Genomic DNA, 18,829 nt, shown 5'->3' on the forward strand with positions numbered 1-18,829 from the left:
CCTACTCGCTTTCAGTATACCATTAGATCTTGAGGCCATTCCAGATGGGTCACGTGATTTCTAAGCATCCCACTTTGGTTCCCTCGTAAGTAACTAGTCTCACAGAAGTCAGGGAATACTAGACCCTTAACTACCAAAGACCTCGATGTGTTTCTGCAAAGCTTTCATTCTTATTGATAGGATGTTAAAATGTTTTCCAGCTGCCTCTAAGAGGTCAGCTTGGCAGAGTGCACTGGGTGACCTCAGATAGAGACAGAGGTTTTCAGCCTTGAAAACCGCCTATGTAAATGTAAAAATGTATTATGCTGCAGAGCTGTGTGTGTGGGAACAGAACAACTACACCATTGAGAAGAAATCACACAGAACACTGGCATGTCTCACATGGTCTGTTATCGCATGCATACTTTTGATAAATCATCTTGATTTATGGTACTCAACATTTCTGATGCTGATTTCTCTTCCAGAATTTATGTACAGTAAAACCCTGATGACTTAATGAGGTAACCAGAAGAACTTCCTTCTGAAAGTGTTTATATTTTTTGTACTATCATTTGTCAGTCAATATACTTCCTTTGCCTAGGGAGGAGGAAAGTCAGCATAAAGTCCGGTTTTCAGCTGTTTAATTTGAAGAATGACTAATGATGTGTGTGTGTGTGTGAGAGAGAGAGAGAGAGAGAGAGAGAGAGAGAGAGAGAGAGAGAGAGAGAGAGAGAGAGAGGTGGGTGGGGATTTGTATTTACCCAAAGCTCTGAAGCAGGAATCGTAGACAGTCACTGTAAAAAACAGAAAACATGTTTTCAAAATGCATGGAAGAAATGCTCTGATGTCGTTGAGTGTGGATCACATCTTCCCCATCGCTGCATCCAAGCTATTTGGCCGTGATCAGATGATCATAGCTCAAGGAAATGATTGGAGGGTGAGCTGGCTGCAGCTGCCGTGTAGGCTTGTTCTCAGGGACAAGGAGCCACTGTTTTTCAAACATAGCATCAACATAGAAGTTACTCTGTAGGCTCCAGGATGCAGCGATGGGCTGCACTGCCAGCATTGTTCTGCTTCAAGCTTTTCGCTCTGTGATCCAGAGGAGCTGTCCACACATTTGTAGAAGACGCCAGGAGGAACCATCCCATGAAATTGTGCCTCTTGAAAGTGACGATGAGATGAGTAGACCCAGAACCCTCATAATGGTACAGTATTCTTGGCAAACAGACTCTCTTGATTGAACTGTTATTACGGAGATAGACGCTACAATTTGGGAGGGTTTGGTGTTTGGCTTCAGATCAAGATATGTGTGACCTAGAGTTTGCTACCTTATTGTTGCTGTTTGGGGGCAAAGAATCTCTTAGAAGCATTTCTATCATTTAGAGAGACGATTTTCTTTCTTAAATCTGTCATAAAAATGTTTGGTGTGTGTCTGTGAAATTCTCTGCTTCCCAGAATTTGTTTGATGTTAACTCTGCAGCATGGGAAAAAAAGCCAACAAGAAATTTGACATTTAGTTTCAGTGGATTCTGTTATAAGTCTTAATTTGTGTGTCGCCAATAAACAATCATGCTTTGTAGATTCCGGTAGTTAGATCTCTAACTTCAAGAGATCTGGGGTTGTTTTTCTGTCCTTTTCCTGACTCTGAAACGAGAATGTGTTTTCAAAATGCTTAGTTAACTTTGGCACAAAATCAGAGTAACATATTGAGAGTTTTGTGGAATATGTGATGTTTTCATTCAGAAGTTGTTTCTTGCCAATTGTAACATTATATAATTTTTAAGTTTGTATTTCTATTGTATCAGATAGTGTTGTTCCTCTCTGCCTCTGTTTAAGCAGTGAAGATAAAATACAGAGTGCCCTCTTACTCTAAGATTTGGGGAAAAGATCTGCTTAGTCATTGAAATCCCCTGTCAGGATGTAAATAGTGTGCTGAACTTTCCAAAACCGGGCATGTGTTGGAGTCAGGATGCTTTCTCACAGTGTTTTTCTCTTAGACTTAGATGTTCAAGGATATGGTAAATATAATGAAAAATACCTGTTGCACTAACAGTTCTTACCTGAAAGTCAGTTGGCCCTGGATATGCCTCTGAATGACAGGGGACCACAGTGTAACTTTCTATACCAACTCCTTTGACAAATCAAGGTTGGAGTTTTCACAAATCAATATTTCTCTTGAATTAAGGGCTGTGACTGTCTCTTCATAAAAGCATGAAGTTCAAACCATTTCACACTTATTATCCCTATAAAATTTAAAAGTGTTTGAGATTGCTCAAAGGCCAACAAAGTCCTGTTTGCTAACTATAATAATAGCATTAACATATTCATAGATTGTATATAGACATAAGTATATGTTACTAACAGCAATAGTTTTTCTAATTAGATTATAGTTTTTTGAAAACAAGTAAAATACTGTAAAGTATTCAGTAGCAATTTACTATTTTCTAAGTATCCTTTTGATTTATCTAGTTCTTTCACCAGCATTAAATGGAATGATAAAGAATTCACCATGACTAGAGCTACTCTTATCCATATATTTTGAATTTATATACTTTCATATCATGTATCAAACCATTTTTTTCCTACAAATAGATTTTGGTGAGTGAGTGAGTGTGTGTGTGTGTGTGTGTGTGTGTGTGTGTGTGTGTATTGGGGTTGTAAGTGAATGTTTTTGTCATTTTTTTGGCTTCAGTGACTCCAAGACAAATAAAAAGTCCTGAACTCTTAAAACAAAAGGAATTCACTATGTCATAATAACATAATATATATTTAAAATCTAAAAGAATTTTGAATGTTTTCACCACAAGTAAATGACAGATGTTTAAAGAAATAAATATGCTTACTCTACTCTAGACGTCATGCAATGAATACATAGATTGAAATGTCACACGGCAGCCCATAAACATGCACAGTTATCACGTGTCAATTAGAGGGTTTAACAAGAACTTACGGATGACAAACCAGAGGATCAGAAGACTGGACACCTTGTTCAAGTCCTGGAACTGCTAAGTTTCAGCTCTGCAGGACACAGTGCCCTCCCCACTGATTCTGAGAGCCATTGTGATTTCCACCTCAAAGAAAATAAGGATGAAACTGACAGGCGAAGTAAGTTTTTATAAGGAACTCTTGAACCACTTAGGGTAACATATACTGGCAGTGTCCTCCAGGGCAACTCCAGAATTCATACATGCAGTACAGTGAAGAGATGCACCAGGAATTTCTTCCCTGGCTGTGAAGTGTGAAGGTGGTGGTACATTTCAGGAGGGTTTATTTTTTCTGGATGTGTTGCAATAGGGCGGTAATATTGAGTGAACAAATTTGCTAAGGATAACATTGCTAACCTTCCAAGATGGCGCTTCGACAATCTTGGCTTGTTTCAACTTCATATGGAGGCACCTATGCATGTATATCCTTGACCTTTATACTCCAGGAACTTTATATGAGAAGGCCTGGTAGGGATTCTTGGAATCTGGGCTTTCTGTAAGCAGTTCTGGCTTATTCTAATAGAGCAGTGGTTTTCAGTCTTCCTAACACGGCAGTTCCTCATGTTGTAGTGATACCCCAACCATAAAATTCTTTTTGTTGCTACTTCAAAACTGTAATTTTTCTACCGTTGTGAATCATAATGTAAATATGTGATATGCAACCCCTGTGAGAGTGTCATTTGATCCCCAAAGGAGTCGTGAGTCACACATTGAGAACCAGTGCAATAGAGGATCACCTTTGATGCCCCTCTAAAGAGCATGACTTGGTTTTGAAAGATGGGAATCTAAGCTCTTCACCTTGCTCTCTTTCAACCTGATGAATGTGGATTTCAACCCATGAATTAGAGTCTCTAGAAAAGGATCTAGGGCTACAGAAGGCAAACTGAGGAGCAGTAGGAACCTGTTGCAGCGATGCCAGTTAAAGTCCATTATGGTTTTCCCCGGGGTTAGTGAGAAGTGTTTGGATTCTGGATATATTTCACTAGCACAACAACTAGGCTTTGCTGTGAGCTACAAAGTGTGGGAGAAAGAAACCAGTCTCGGCTTTCTGTGTACATTCCTTTAAAGGATATATTTATTATACGTGTATGATAGCTTTGCCTACGTGTGTGTATCTGTGGTACCCACAGAAAGCATCCAGTCTCGTGAAACTGGATTACTGGTGGTTGTGAGCCCCTGGATGCCCCTCTTGGAAACTGATCCCAGGTCCTCTTCGAGAGCAGCAAGTACCCTACACTGCTAAGAGATCTCCCCATCCTCTGCTGTTAAGTTTTTACCTGTACGTTCAGAACCAAATTGTCCTTTAGTGGAAAGTGTATGCGACAGGAACTCAGGAGCAAGATTGTAAGTATATATAAGTGCTGAGTTCCCAGTGCTTTATAGGTCTAAGCTGGCAATGCCAAGGAGGAAGCTAGATATGTGACTCTGTAATTTTAAGGAAATTCGTACAAAGAACTATAACCTGGCCCATTGTAAAAACCAGCAAATGACTGATGAATGGACAAATAATGTCCTGTATTATTTGTAATGTGTAAGCCCATTTCACAGCTAAGGACATATTCTTTTCTAACCTGTATTGGGCTCAACTTTTAACGGCTATTTTTACTAGTTGTATATTTTTTCTTGTATCACTGGTATATATGAAATAAGCAGGGATTAAATCTGGACTTTTTGTTTGGTTGGTTAGTTGGGTTTTTTTGTTTTGTTTTGTTGCCTCAACGGGACCCAGAACAATGCCTTATATTCTTTTTTTTTTTTCAGTTTAAATTTAGATAAGAAACAAGGTTGCTTCACAAGTCAGTTCCAGGTTCCTCTCCCTTTCCCTCCTCTCCTCCCATGCCCTCCCCCCCATTATCCCCTCATTTCCCCAGGGAGGGTGAGGCCCTCCAAGGGGGTGTCCATAGTCTGTCATTTCATATAGGGCAGGGCCTAGACCCTTCCCCAAGAGTTCAGGGTGAGAGTGCACCTCACATTGTTGGATAGGAGTCCAAAGTCCATGTGTATACTCCGGATGGGTACTGATCTGCTGCCCAAGGCTCAATAGATTACCTAGGCCTCCTCACTGACACCCACATTCAGCGGGTCTTGATCAGTCCCATGCTGGATTCCCAGGCTGATGCCTGGGATTCAAGAGTTAACCTTTGTCAGGTCGGCTGTTTCTGGGGGTTAAACCAGCCCAGTCTTAATCCCTTTGGTCATCAGTCCTCCCTCTCTGTTACTGGCTTTCTTGAGTTCAGCTTAGTACTTAACCGAGGGAGTCTGCCTCTTCTTTGATCAGCCACTGAATGAGGATTCTGTTTCCCAGACTCTCTGGCCATGGGATTGTAGGCTAGCACTCCCCAGATCTATGTCTAAAATCCATATATGAGAGAGTACATGCCATGTTTCTCTTTTTGTGACTGGGTTACCTCACCCAGGATGGTTTCTTCTAGTGTCATCCATTTGCCTGCAAATCTCAGGATTCCATTGTTTTTTTCTGCTGAATAGTACTCCATTGTGTAAATGTACCACATTTTCTCTATCCAATCTTCAGTTGAGGGACATCTAGGTTGCTTCCAAGTTCTGGCTATTACAAATAATGCTGCTATGAACATAGTGGAACAGACATCTTTGTTGTATGAATGGGCCTCTTTTGAATATACGCCTAAGAATGGAGTTGCTGGGTCTTGTGGTAGGTTTATTTCCATTTTTTCTGAGGAATCTCCATACTGATTTCCAAAGTGGCCTTATATTCTTTTATAGACTAGAATTAATAATGACCTGTAGACTGACATCTTTGATCAGTCAGCACTGAGATAAAAAGCTTGGTTAATCCCCAACTCTTAATTAAATCTTACAGGAATGAAATAAGGAGGGAGATAAAGACAAGGGTTGAACGTTGATGCCACTCAGAACTTGAACACAGTTGTCTATCCTAAAACAATTCATCAACTTGGGACTTTCAAGATTGCAGTTTGGGTGTGTGATCTAAACTGAAGAGATTTGCTAAATATTAAAATGAAGGATTTAGTCATTTATGAGGGACATATAAATCCTGATGGCTGCGACTATTAAAATTCAGTGGAGACTAACTGACAAAAAAAAAATGAAGACATTTCTTCAAAGTTCTAGTTTGGTTGTAATGCAGAAACTTTCCTGATGGGAGAAATCTGTATGCTGGTGCATGTGTGTTCCTGTGGGTGTGATGTATGCTCCTGTGAATGTGAATTATGTTCCTGTGGATGTGAATTATGTTCCTGTGGATGTGAATTATGTTCCTGTGGATATGATTTATGTTCCTGTGGATGTGAATTATCTTCCTGTGGATATGATGTATGTTCCTGTGGATGTGATGTATGTTCCTGCATATATGATGTATGTTCCTGTGAATATGATGTGTGTTCTTGTGGATATGATGTATGTTCCTGTGGGTGTGATGTGTGTTCCTGTGGGTGTGATGTGTGTTCCTGTGGATGTGGTTTATGTTACTGTGGGTGTGATGTATGTTTCTGTGGGTATGATGTTTGTTCTTGTGGATGTGATGCATGTTCCTGTGGGTGTGATGTATGTTCCTGGGTGTGATGTATGTTGCTGCTGTGGGTATGATATTTGTTCCTGTGGATATGATGTATGTTCCTGTGGGTGTGATGTATGTTCCTGTGGGTATGATGTTTGTTCCTGTGGATGTGATGTATGTTTCTGTGGGTGTAATATATGTTGCTGCTGTGGGTATGATATGTGTTCCTGTGCATATGAAGACAGAAGTCAGTCTTGGCTTTCATTCCTTAGAACATTTTCTACCTTGGTTTTTGAGACAGTCTTTCTCAGTTGCCTGGAACTCAATTGCCTGACCAGCCATCTCCAGTTATCTGCCTGTCTCTCCCTAGCTAGTGCTTGGGTTTCAAGTGTGTATCATCATAACCAGCTTTTTTATGTGGGATCTGGAGCTTAAACCCTATTCTTTGTGCTTGTACAACAACCACTTCACCAGCTCAGCTATCTCCCAGTCACCCAAAATATTTATGAATTATATTCTTATTCCACTTATATCATGTTTTGTTAAAGTTTACAAATAGCTAACTTAATTTCTGTAGATCTGTTCTCTGGTTAATTTCTATAATTTCATATGTCTTATAAGTCATTGCTAATCCCAGAGGTTTTCTTCATTTAACTCTTTTTACCTCCCTCTCAAATAAAGAATGATTCCACTGATATAAGAGGAAACTACAGAGCAAATGTCAAGTAGGCTTCCATCTCCCTCTGGCTGTGTAATGAATGCCCATATAACAGATCACAAGTCTCAACTAGAACATGAAACATTTTCAAAATCCATGAATATTTTGAGATGATTCTGAAACAGTAGAGACCCTAAAATTTATATTTGGGGGATGACAAGGATATACTGGATACATAAAGTCAAATATGGCTTTATCTTTAATATTGCTCAAAGACCAAGAGATATAACAATAGTCTAAATGTGTGGTAAGTCTGGCAGATGAAATCAGTGCTAGTCAACAAGGTACACTTATATGATAAACTTATCATACCGAGTGACTCTCAGTTGTGATTGCTGCCCCAAGATATGTATCATAACCTATCCTTCGATACTGTGGAGTTTTCCAAAGTCAATACTTTTATGAACTATACAGAATTTATGTCAAATTCTATGTTTAGCTCACAGCCCATGAAATTGGGATGATTTTCATAATTTTAAGATGGGATATATTGAAGTGAAGAAACCAAATAAGAGGGGAAGAAAGAGAGAAGAAAGGAAGAGAAAATTCCAGAGAGACACAGAGAAGGTGCCTGGTCTACCATGTCTAAAATACTATGCAATAGTAAAATATAATAGTGACAGAAAAGTTTACTGACCCTTATCTGGTAGATGACAAGTCATCAATTGGGGAATCTTCTTTTTTCCTTAATTTTGATTTCTATAGTATATTGTATTATCTAGTTGATCCAAAGGAACTTGGTGCCTGTCATTTACCCGAGGGTCTAGGAGTTAGTATGTTTGAATAGCAACTTCTAGATATATAGTCAAAAGAATAAAGTTCAAAGTCTCAAGTTATCTATCTTTGACATAATGGAAGGTCTCTCTTCTCCTGTCTGTTGGAGCACCAGAATATTACCTTGTAGAATCACATTGTACACTAATTAACAATTGTGTTAGTTGCTTTTTTAGTGCTATCACAAAATACCTACAAAAGCAATTTGAGTGAGTAAAGGTTTCTTCTTGGCTTACAGCTTGAGGAGTCTTCAGTCCATTACAACAGAGAAGGTATGGAAGTGTTCATGGTGACATGAACACATGGCAGAGACTTCTAATACTGCAAGGACCCAGAGATAGTGTGAGCAACAGTAGAACTAGGGTAGGGCCTGTCCCTCCTGAACTACTACCTGCAGCAAAATATCACGCCTTAAATACTACTTACCCTTTAAAACAGCACCACGGGATTTGGGACCAGAGTGCAAGACTTGAGTTTGTAGTAGACATTTCAGAGTTAACTACTGCGGTGTCCTACAGCTGTGGAAAAGTGCAAGTGTGAAGGCAAGACAAGGAGGCCATTTTCATCAGGAGTTAATGCATTTCTTTCGTATCCATTCTCAGAGAATGCTCCAGAGAGTGTGGCCCCAAACCAGAGGCCAAGTAGTGTGTTGGTACAGTTCTGCTTGACCCTCCTCATCTCAATCTCCTTCCAAGGTATAAGCACAATAATCATTGCTTCTTGCTCAAGTACTTTAAATACCAAAATATGAAACAAGATGAAGGGAGAAAATAATTATTTATAAAAGTAATAATTTCATCTCTCTGGGACTTGTTTGTTTACATATATGCTTAGTGAACAAAATCAAGGCCAAAGAGGAGTTTGATATGGGAACTACTTCAGAGGAAATAAAATAATCTCTTTATATCTCTCTACTAAATAACCTAATAAAACTTTTGCAGAGGGATTCTTTACATTCTTTGCCCAGTTGCACATTTCGTGAAGGCTCTATGAGGAAAAGGCTTTTAAGGTCTCTAAATCCCAAGTTAATGTTCTGCTCTGCTTTAGTGAGAATGGATTTGAATATACCCACTTAAGACTCCCTCCGGAAGGGAACCCTATGTAAATAATGGAAACTGAGTTTAAATGGTGTGCCAGAGATAGTATAACACAGAGCCTAAAAGCCCAGAGAATCTTTGGCAGTAAGTTCTGCATGTGAACTCATTTTAAACTGAACACATGAAGCCATAGAAAAGAGACAAATGCTCTCAGTGCCTTCTCCCTGGGGAGAAGAATTAATTGAATATGCTTGGAGCTTAGTAATTAACAATACAAATCTTTCAGGAAAGGGCTTGCAGAACTCAAATAACATATGGCATCAGCTTGTCCAAATGATAGTACATCATTATAGTTTTCTAAATTGCATCAGTTGAAAATGATAAGGAACAAAAAGTGTTCTAAAATTAAAATCTATAGTATGACAAATAACAGCAGAAAATCAAGGGCGTATTGGGAGATTTGATAACCAGTCATGTAAATCAAAACCAATGAACAGATTCAATTGTATAGATTGATCTAGGTATAAATAAATAAGTGTGTGTGTGTAAAATGTGTAAAATAGTCTACATTAGTTATATAATGCTTTGGGAGAAGCCATGGTATGTAAAGGTTGTAAAATTATATTACCAAGTAGAAATGTTTTGTTATGTGTCTAGAGAAAGAATGAATTTAAATTATTTCTTAATTTTTGAAATATAATTAAATAAAATTTTAAAGTGTGACATGTTTGCTTTCAGCTCAGCGTGTCTTTGTTATGTGGAAGAGTGGGTTTTAGACACATTCCCTCAATTCTAGGATTGCATATGACCCCAACCCTAAACCCTGATCTTAGGAAATAATAGGGATATAATGGAGAAACTGAAAAAAGTAGTGATGCAATTGAAAGTCAGGTCTGTCTTTTGCAAGTCAAATATGAATGTGCTAATTTGCCTTGCTTCTTCTGGGAGGTTTTCCTAAAAAGTCAATTTATTCTCTTAGGTTTTATCTTCATGGAGTTGATTTGCTAAGTTAGGCACTACAGTTTAGGATTACTGAAATCTTTGGTATAGTTTGGATCTGTACCAAGGACCTAGGTTTTACAAATTGGCCATGAGTGCATGGCACTTCCTGGAGGTGGTGGAACCTTTAAGAACTGAGGCCTAATGGAAGTAGTTAAAGCCACTAAGATGTGTCCTTGAAGGTAATGTTGGCAACCCAACTCCTTCTGTCTCTGTTTTGCTTCCTGAATGACAGAAGGTGAACAACTTCTTTCACTATGTGTTCCCACCATGCTGTACTGTGCCACTATAGACCCAAGTGGGACCCAAATGAGCCTTTCCTCCTAAACTGAGTACCTCAGGTTATTTTGTCTCAGCAACAGAAAGCTGACTGATATGATCCATTTTCTAAAATCTTTTTTGTTTTATATTGCATTGTTAAAGGTGCATTCACTCTGCATGTGTTGAATACGTCACTGATTGACTAAACATCAGGAATCTAGTGCAGAACTAGACTGAACAGAAGACTGAGAGACAATATCACAGGCAATATCAGACACAGGTGACATGGTCTGGCTGCTCTCACCTCATGCAATATACAGTTTAGAAGCAGACACAGAACGCAAATGGATGTAAAATCATAATCCTGATTGGTACTTCAGGGAGAGCTGCAGTATTACCTTAGTGATCTAACCTTTGTGCATCTAGCCATATCCAGTGAAATAGCTGTAGTTCAGAGACCTAGGGAATGACAAGATGCTAAGAAGACAACATTCTCAATAGGACATGAGAAAGCTCCATGTAATGTTCTTAATTTTCAAGGTGCTTCTTGAGTTAAGGGTTAGAGTGTGTGTTCTGAATCTATTACCAAACCACCTGCGGTTGTATGAGCCCTGGGTCAGTTTTTCAATGATTTCTGCTGTAACTGCCCAGTCTGTAAAATGGGACTAATGAACATATCCATCTGTATTAGTTTCCTATTTCTAATGTGATAAAATACCACAAAGTCATTTTAAACATCATATGTATTGTCTTTTAATTAAAACAACACACATTCATTGTCTCATATTTCTAGAGCAGAAATCTGATACAGATCTCACTTGGCTGAAATTGGTAGAGCTGCCCTTTGTCCTAAAGGTTCTAGAAAGAATTGGTTATTATTTCATTTTACATTCCAACCACTCTTCTCCATCCTACCTCTCATCTAGCCCTTTCTCACCACCCCTGCCCAGTCCATCGCCCATCCATTCCATCCAAAGGTTAAGTAAGGCCTTCCATAGGGAGTCAACAAAGCCTGGCACATTAAGGAGAGATAGACCAAGCTCCTCGCACCTGAGCATGGAATCCCAACATAGGGATTCCTGGTGCTAGCTCATGCACCAGGGACAGATAGATTCTGGTTCCACTGCCAGGGGCCCCTGAGATAAGCCAAGCTAAACAGCTGTCTCCCAATCTGTCCCTCCCCTAACTCATCAATCCCATTCCCTCATGATCTAATTTCCCATCCCCTCCCCTCTACCGCCCCCACCTCCAGTTTACCCTGGAGATCTCATCTAATTCCCCCTTCCAAGGATGATCTGTGCATCCCTCTTGGGTCCTCCTTGATACCTAGCTTCTCTGGAGCTGTGGATTATAGTCTGGTTATCTTATGCTTTGCATCTAGTATCCACTTATGAATGAGTACATACTGTGTTTGTCTTTCTGAATCTGGGTTACCTTACTCAGGGTGTTTTTTTTCTAGTTCCATCGGTTTGCCTGCAAATTTCATGATGTCATTATTTTTAACAGCCGATTAAAATTTGTATAAATGTACCACATTTTCTTTATCCATTCTTCAGTTGAGGGGCATCTAGGTTGTTTTCAGGTTCTGGCAACTATGAATAATGCTGCTATGAATGTAATTGAGCAAATGTCCTTTTGGTATGATTGAGCATCCTTTGGGTTTATGTCCAAGAGTGATATCTCTGGATCTTGGGGCAGATTGATTCCCAATTTTCTGAGAAACCACCATATTGATTTCCAAACTGCCTATACAAGTTTGCACTCCTACCAGCAGTGGAGGAGTGTTCCCCTTACTCTGTATCCACTCTAACATTAGCTGTCCTCAGTGTTTTTGATCTTAGCCATTCTGACAGGTGTAAGATGGTATCTCAGAGTCATTTTGATTTGTATTTCCCTAATGATTAAGGATGCTGAGCAATTCTTTAAATGTCTTTCAGCCATTTGAGATTGTTCTATTGAGAATTCTCTGTTTAGCTCTGTACCCCATTTTTTAAATTGTATTATTTTGTATTTTGATGTCTAGTTCCTTGTGTTATTTATATATTTTGGAGATCAGCCATCTGTCAGATGTGGGGAAGGTGAAGATCTCCCATTTTGTAGGCAGTCATTTTGTCTTACTTGCTGTGTCCTTTACATTTTAGTTTCAGGAGGTCCCATTTATTTGTTGTTGCTCTCAGTGCTACTGGTGTTGTAATTAGGAAGTGGTCTCCTGTGCCAATGCACTCAAGGCTACTCCCCACTTTCTCTTTTATCAGGTGTAATGTAACTGGATTTATGTTGAGGTCTTTGATGCACTTAGACTTGAGTTTTGTGCATGTTGGTAGCTTCAAGAGGCCATCTCCATTCATTTGGATGTGTGGTAGTTTGAATGAGAATGGCTCCCATAGTTTCATGTAATTGAATTAATGCTTGGTTCCCAGTTGGTGGAACTATTTGGAAAGGATTAGGAGGACTTTGTTGGAGGAGGTGTGTCACTGGGGGTGGGCTTTGAGATTTCAAAAGCTCAGGCCAGGCCAGCCATTCTCCTCTCTCTGTGTGTGTCTCTCTCTTTCTCTCTGTCTCTGTCTCCACCCCTACCCCACCCCTCTCTGCTTTGCGGTTGGTTTCTCAACATGTAAGCTCTCAGCTTTCAAAGCCAGTAGTGAAGTATCGTCATATGGTCCCGGCCCCTGACTCTCAGCCTTCCCTCAGGACCTTGTAATTATGTGGGTAATTTCCTCATCTGTAAATCAGTAACCTTATCTTCCCTTACAGTCTTAACTCCTTCCAGTCATATGAATGATACATGGCTAACTTCCTGAGATTAGAATGTACACATTGTTAAGAAACTATGATTCTGTCTGCCATACTGTCTCAGGAGGTTATTTCAAAGACCCAGTGGGCAAATACAAGTAACATGCATATAATAAATTCTGGTGATTAGGAAGAGCCTGGTAAATTTTAGTTATTTTATTGCTTTTTTCTGTCTTGATAAAATGCATTCACAAATTTCATTTACTTCAGAGTTATTTTAGGAAAAGGGATTAGATTGCCAAGAAGAAACTTAAATTGTGCTTTATAGAATATGAAAAGATGGGAATGGAAGCTTAAATGTTTTCATCTTAGCACTTTAATATTTATTTAACATAATCACATGAATAGATTATTTACAGAAATACAAAAGCATTTGAGTTTTTGTTTTATGTCATCCACCACTTGCTTATTCTTCTGAAATTTATTTCTTCACATGTTTTTAAATCACTTACTAAAGGAGTAGTTCTTTCCGGTTTTCAAATTACACAAGATTTAGAAATAATAAGGAGCAATCATGCAATTGTTAGAAGTGTTTAAAACTGGGGATGGGGAGCTGAAACAACAGGTAAATGTCCGATGCACAGGCATTACGAGCAGGACTTGACTCACCAGCATCCTTATATAATGCTGACCACAATGGCACACATTTACAATCCCAGTGTTAGTACATCTCAGGGGTTTGATGGTCAACCAGCCTAATCAAAGCAGCAATCTCTGAGTTGACTAAGACATGCTCTTTCAAAAGATTAAGTGGAAAGTGATCGAGGAACATTCCCAGTTCCAACTTCTGATTCACACACACACACACACACACACACACACACACACACACACACACACACTGGCAAGCAGACCTGTGTATGTATACATACACATAAAAATACAGCCAGGCGGTGGTAGCGCACACCTTTAATCCCAGCGCTAGGGAGGCAGAGGCAGGCGGATCTCTGTGAGTTCGAGGCCAGGCTGGACCGACAGCCTCCAAAACAATACAGAGAAACCCTGTCTCGAAAAACCAAAAAAAAAAAAAATACAGTGTGCCTTTATACTCATAGCACATTTCAAAGTGAATTCTAAGTTACTATCACAAACATTTTTCTTGATATTTAGAGTTCATTAAAATGTATAATTAAAAGAGTAAATTCCCACACATTGTTTTTGAAATTTAGATGTTTTCCAATAATTAGATTATCAATTGTTAATCTTAAATTACTTAAATTGAATTGAAATTAAGACAAATCCAGTTTTCAAGCATGCCTTGGCCACAGGTAGCTCCTGCTGCTGTATTAGGCAGTGTAGGCACAACAGTCAGTGCACTTGTTCAAAGTCATACATCTCAGGAGGATTTGTCAAACTACTTTTGAACTTAGGGCAGTGCTTGCAGCCACACAACTGCACTACCAAACCCTGTGCATGATCTATAGTGAAGCCTTGCCTACCAATTCACTCTGCTGTCTACTTATCAGTGTTCATTGTTTTGACTAAAACAAAAACTAGATGCAACAACAATTGGCCATTTCATATCTTTAAATTATGTAGAGAAGGCATAAAGGAAAACAGGTCAACTGCTAATCTGTGTAGTTATGGTGAATTAAAAGTGAATTCAAATTCTTCTCCTGACACTAGAATAGTCTTCTAAAGTGGGTAATTGGCAGCATTACCAAGCTGACAAGTGGGCTATAACAAAATAGAAATAAAGGCATTGGCCAGCATGTACCTGCCACTTAGCTTGTTGCTGGCAGTCATCCAGCCCTATACCTTCTTTCCAGTTACAGTGTAATCATACCCAATCCTCTCTTTTCACTGACCAGGCCTTCTCTCATACAGCCTGGCCATATCCACTATTTTTACATCCCTACCTTCTTTCTCACTTCTAGGCTGGTCATGTCCATTGTCCCCTCTTGCATCTCATGTCTTGTCTCAGGCTTGGATTCCTTGCTGCTGTATTGTATAGTGTAGGTACAACAGATAGTGAACTTGTCTGAAGCTATGCCTCTCAGAAGGACATCACTGGCTTTTGAAGTCAGAGCAGTTCTTACAGCCACACTGACAAGTCACATGTCATGCCTGGCTCACCAAAGAGCACAAAAGTGTGCCATTCTTAAGTATGGTGCCCAGTACTGCAAGATGCCTGAGGCTTCTCTTTAAGTTCACAAAAATTTCCAATGAAGATTGTACAGACTAGCAAAATGTTAATAATGTGAGATTATAGATTCCAGGTGCCTTGCTAGAAAGGGAAGATCAAGATTGAGAAGATAAACTGATATGGTGGTGTTTTTTGTAACAGTAGTTCCCAGAATAAGTATATTTGATCAGTTCTGGAAACCAAAAGAGTCACATTCTTTTTAATGTGAGCTAGTCACTGCCCTTTATCTGAGTGACAGTGGGCTGCAGTTCCAGAATGACGTAAACACAAAGACATAAATGCAAGCTACGGAGTGCCATAGTAATAACAATTTCTGTATCTAGGAAACAGTAGCCAGTTTCTGATCATCTTAGGAATAAATCCATTTGGGGAAATGAAAGTCAATTCTGCCTTTCTGTACACAAGGGACTCGTGCTCCAAGTTAATCTCTTGGCTATTTCTCAAGGACTAGATAAAAGAAAAGGAATTCAAATTGATCAGTAGAGGTAATTAATGACAAGAACAGGGGTATCTAAGTTCCAGAAGACAACTGTAGGGACCCATAGGGACCATTACAGAGATGATGGAGGGCTTGGAAGGTAAATTACTTTCTTGTCATTCTTCACATTAACTGCTTACAGATCTCTTTTTGGAGAACAGACATGTATCTCTGTGGCCTCATAGAACTCTGAACCTCAAAGTTCTGTGACAGAAACCAGATGGTCTAATGACATGGCCAGCTCGCTCACTGTTTATGAAATATGGGGCTCTAGGGTAAATGTCTGGTGTAGCACAAGTTCCAATTGGTCTTAATAATAAAAGCCCAGAGTCAGATATTAGGGGTGAAAGCTGAAAGATCAGAGAATCAGAGCAGCAGACACTAGAGTTCTCACCTCTGTGAAATCCTAGACTGAAAAGAGGCCGAGCTCCTGTCTCCTCCCACGTGATATTCCTCTCTCTGTCCAACCATCTCACTTCCTGTCTGTTTGCACAGACTTCTATGGTTAACTAGTGCCTAGCTCTGCCCTCTGATCTTCAGGCAAGATTTATGTGTTAGAGTATTAACAAGATATCACCACATTCTGGGTTCACTGATCCTCTGTGTCCTGAATTGAGACATAAAACTTCATAGTGCCACTGCTGATAGAGATGTCCAGGGTGAAAAATACTCCCAAAAAACACTGTCTAGGTTTCCCAGGGACTTGCTTAATTATGTTCTTAAAATGGGACTATCCACTGCTCTTCAGCACTATAGAAATTAAGGTAATGACCTCTGGAGGTAGAAGCGTGGTCTAGGTGTTATTTTGGGATGGTTCTTAGGAGACATTTTGGCATGCCATTTCCCATTGTTCAGGACACTCAGTAAGTAAAAGAATTCAGTACAAATGGCAGTAGCCTTAGTTAGAGTTTCTATTGTTGTAATAAAGCACTATGACCAAAAGGAAAATTGGGGAGGAAAGGGTTTGTTTGACTTACACTTCCACACCACTGTTCATCAACAAAGGAAGTCAGGACAGGGACTCAAGCAGGGCTGGAACCTGGAAGCGGGAGCTGATGCAGAGACCGTTGAATGGTATGCTTACTGGCTTGCACCCCATGGTTTGTTCAATAGGCTTTCCTATAGGACACAGGACCACCAGCTCAGGGATAGCACTACCCACCATGGGCTGGGCCCTCCACATTTATAAGTAATTAAGAAAAATGCCTTACAATTGGATCTCACAGAGGCATTTTCTCAGTTAAGGTTCTCTCCTTTTAGATAACTGATTTGTGTGTGAAGTTGGCACAAGAGCATCCACAACACCAGTGAAACAAATGATGGTCTCCACCTGGAAACAAATGTGGGAAATGAGACAAAGGCAGAGCTTGGGGACAAGGCGCCATGTAGATCAGGAGGAAAGCTGAACATGGAGGAGGCACACTAACCTGAGACACCAAAGGGCCTACAGCTATTCAATGGTTCTATCATAGACTTGCTTTAAAAGAAATGTGCCCTTGTTGCACTCTAAAACAATCTGACTTTTCCATCCATGTTCTCCCACTCTTTTTTTTTTCTCCTCTAACAAATCAGTTTTTTCATTGTGGCTGCCATCCTTTGTTCCAGTTGTTGCTTATGTCATCAGAGATTGTTAAAATTTCAGTGGAGATTGTATGAATCCCTTTCTTTCATTTTATTCAGAGAGTTAAGGGAAGAATGTCAGATCTGTAAATAACAGCCGAGTGTTGTTAGAGGAATTGGAGATAGTTGTTTTGAACTGTGGGCGTATGAACCAATAGAAATCTTGGAGTAATGGTTTGTGGAAAAAATGAGAAATAAAATATTATTATCAAATGTCTCATTTTGCACCATTAAGACAAAAACAAATTAGAAGACATGCATGGGTTCAAAATGACACAATAAAAACGGCTAGACCCTCCCCCAAAAGTTTACCTTCAGATCTGTTTTTAGGAAAGGGCTGTTTGCTACAGCTGTGGTTAACCTTAGTATGGATCTTCAAGATGTTACATGACTGCCTTAAAGATGGAGATTGGCAGAAGAATCAGGATTGTCGAGTGATTATCACTGAGCAAACCCAAAAGTATAGAAAGAAATCTGTTACTACCTTTCCAGAGAATGCCTGCTGCTTCGCACAGCTCACATGTCAGAAGCTCACTGGACAAAAGCAAAGAGCCCAATCTCAAATTGAGATAAGTAAGAAATAAAGAAACAGCAGTGGGCATTGCCTAAGATTCACGGAAGATGCCCGATTCTCAGTAGCCCTAAGCTTATTAGTTTGGCCAATCCCCTTGACATTTCCCTTCTGCCTCTGGTCTCAGTGTAGGGCATTCTAGCTACAAGTATATACTGTGGCTGTCTTGCAGTCAGTCAAATTCTCAAGGCTTGTTTGTTGATTTGAATCTGTCAGCATAATGTGTACTCAAAGAATGGCCTTAATGTTCTCATATGTGTGCCATGTAGCCATGTGTGGAATAAAGATTCCACTGGAACGTTGCATGCATTGGCCTGACAATCATATTTTTAAGTGGAGTCATATGTACACAGGAAAAGCCATCTGTTACTTTAGTTAGCTGTCTCCAGTGCCTGCCCTGCCTTGATTTGCCTCATGCTGAGATTAATATTTTTTGTGGTTTTATGATTCAAAGGCTTAAACTACTTAGATCCCCTAGAGATTACTTTCTCATTCTTATGCTCATTTTAAAATACTGCATGTGGCTTATTTTGATCATGTGATTTATTTTGATGGTAAAACATTGTTTCCAGTAGCTTTCTCCTTGACATTTTTTCTCCACCTGCTTGATTTCTGAGCAATTGCTGCCTTGTGAGCACAAATTCATGGTCCTAATTCATACTGTCTTACTTTGTTAGTCGTTAGGTAATTCTCCCCACTTCAAAAGCTCAGATTCACAGATTTTTCCATTCAGAATTCAGCTGTGAGGTCACTGAAATATGCTCACAAAATGCGTAGTATCAGAAAACAGAAGTTGCAAAAGCATAGGAAAATCAGCATAAAGTCTCATGTTTCTTTTTTTTTTTGCTTATTAAGATATGACAGCAGGGGGCTACAGAAATGGCTCAGCAGTTAACAACCCTGACTTGTCTTCCAGAGGACCCAGGTTCAATCCCCAGCACCTAAATAGTGCACTCATCTGTAACTCCAGTTC

The 18,829-nt window shown here is 39.6% G+C and overlaps 1 protein-coding gene across 11 annotated transcripts in view; it reads left to right on the top strand.

Annotated features, from left to right (window-relative positions):
• Positions 1–957: 957 nt before the first annotated feature.
• Dock10 (dedicator of cytokinesis 10) overlaps positions 958–18,829 on the top strand; it is a 186,217-nt gene continuing 168,345 nt past the window's right edge. For 6 of the 11 annotated variants that reach the window (XM_013122363.3, XM_013122365.3, XM_013122364.3 and 3 more), the window contains exon 1: positions 968–1,184. In XM_013122363.3, the coding sequence (XP_012977817.2) occupies positions 1,026–1,184 (159 nt within the window). In that variant the 5' untranslated portion in view covers positions 968–1,025. Of the gene's footprint in view, positions 1,185–18,829 lie in introns of all 11 variants that reach the window. The other 5 variants (XM_013122369.3, XM_021234344.2, XR_005879873.1 and 2 more) reach the window with 4 other exon arrangements.

This window comes from Mesocricetus auratus, unplaced genomic scaffold (genome assembly GCF_017639785.1).
Source record: "Mesocricetus auratus isolate SY011 unplaced genomic scaffold, BCM_Maur_2.0 Super-Scaffold_100010, whole genome shotgun sequence".
In the NCBI taxonomy this organism is placed as follows: domain Eukaryota; kingdom Metazoa; phylum Chordata; class Mammalia; order Rodentia; family Cricetidae; genus Mesocricetus; species Mesocricetus auratus.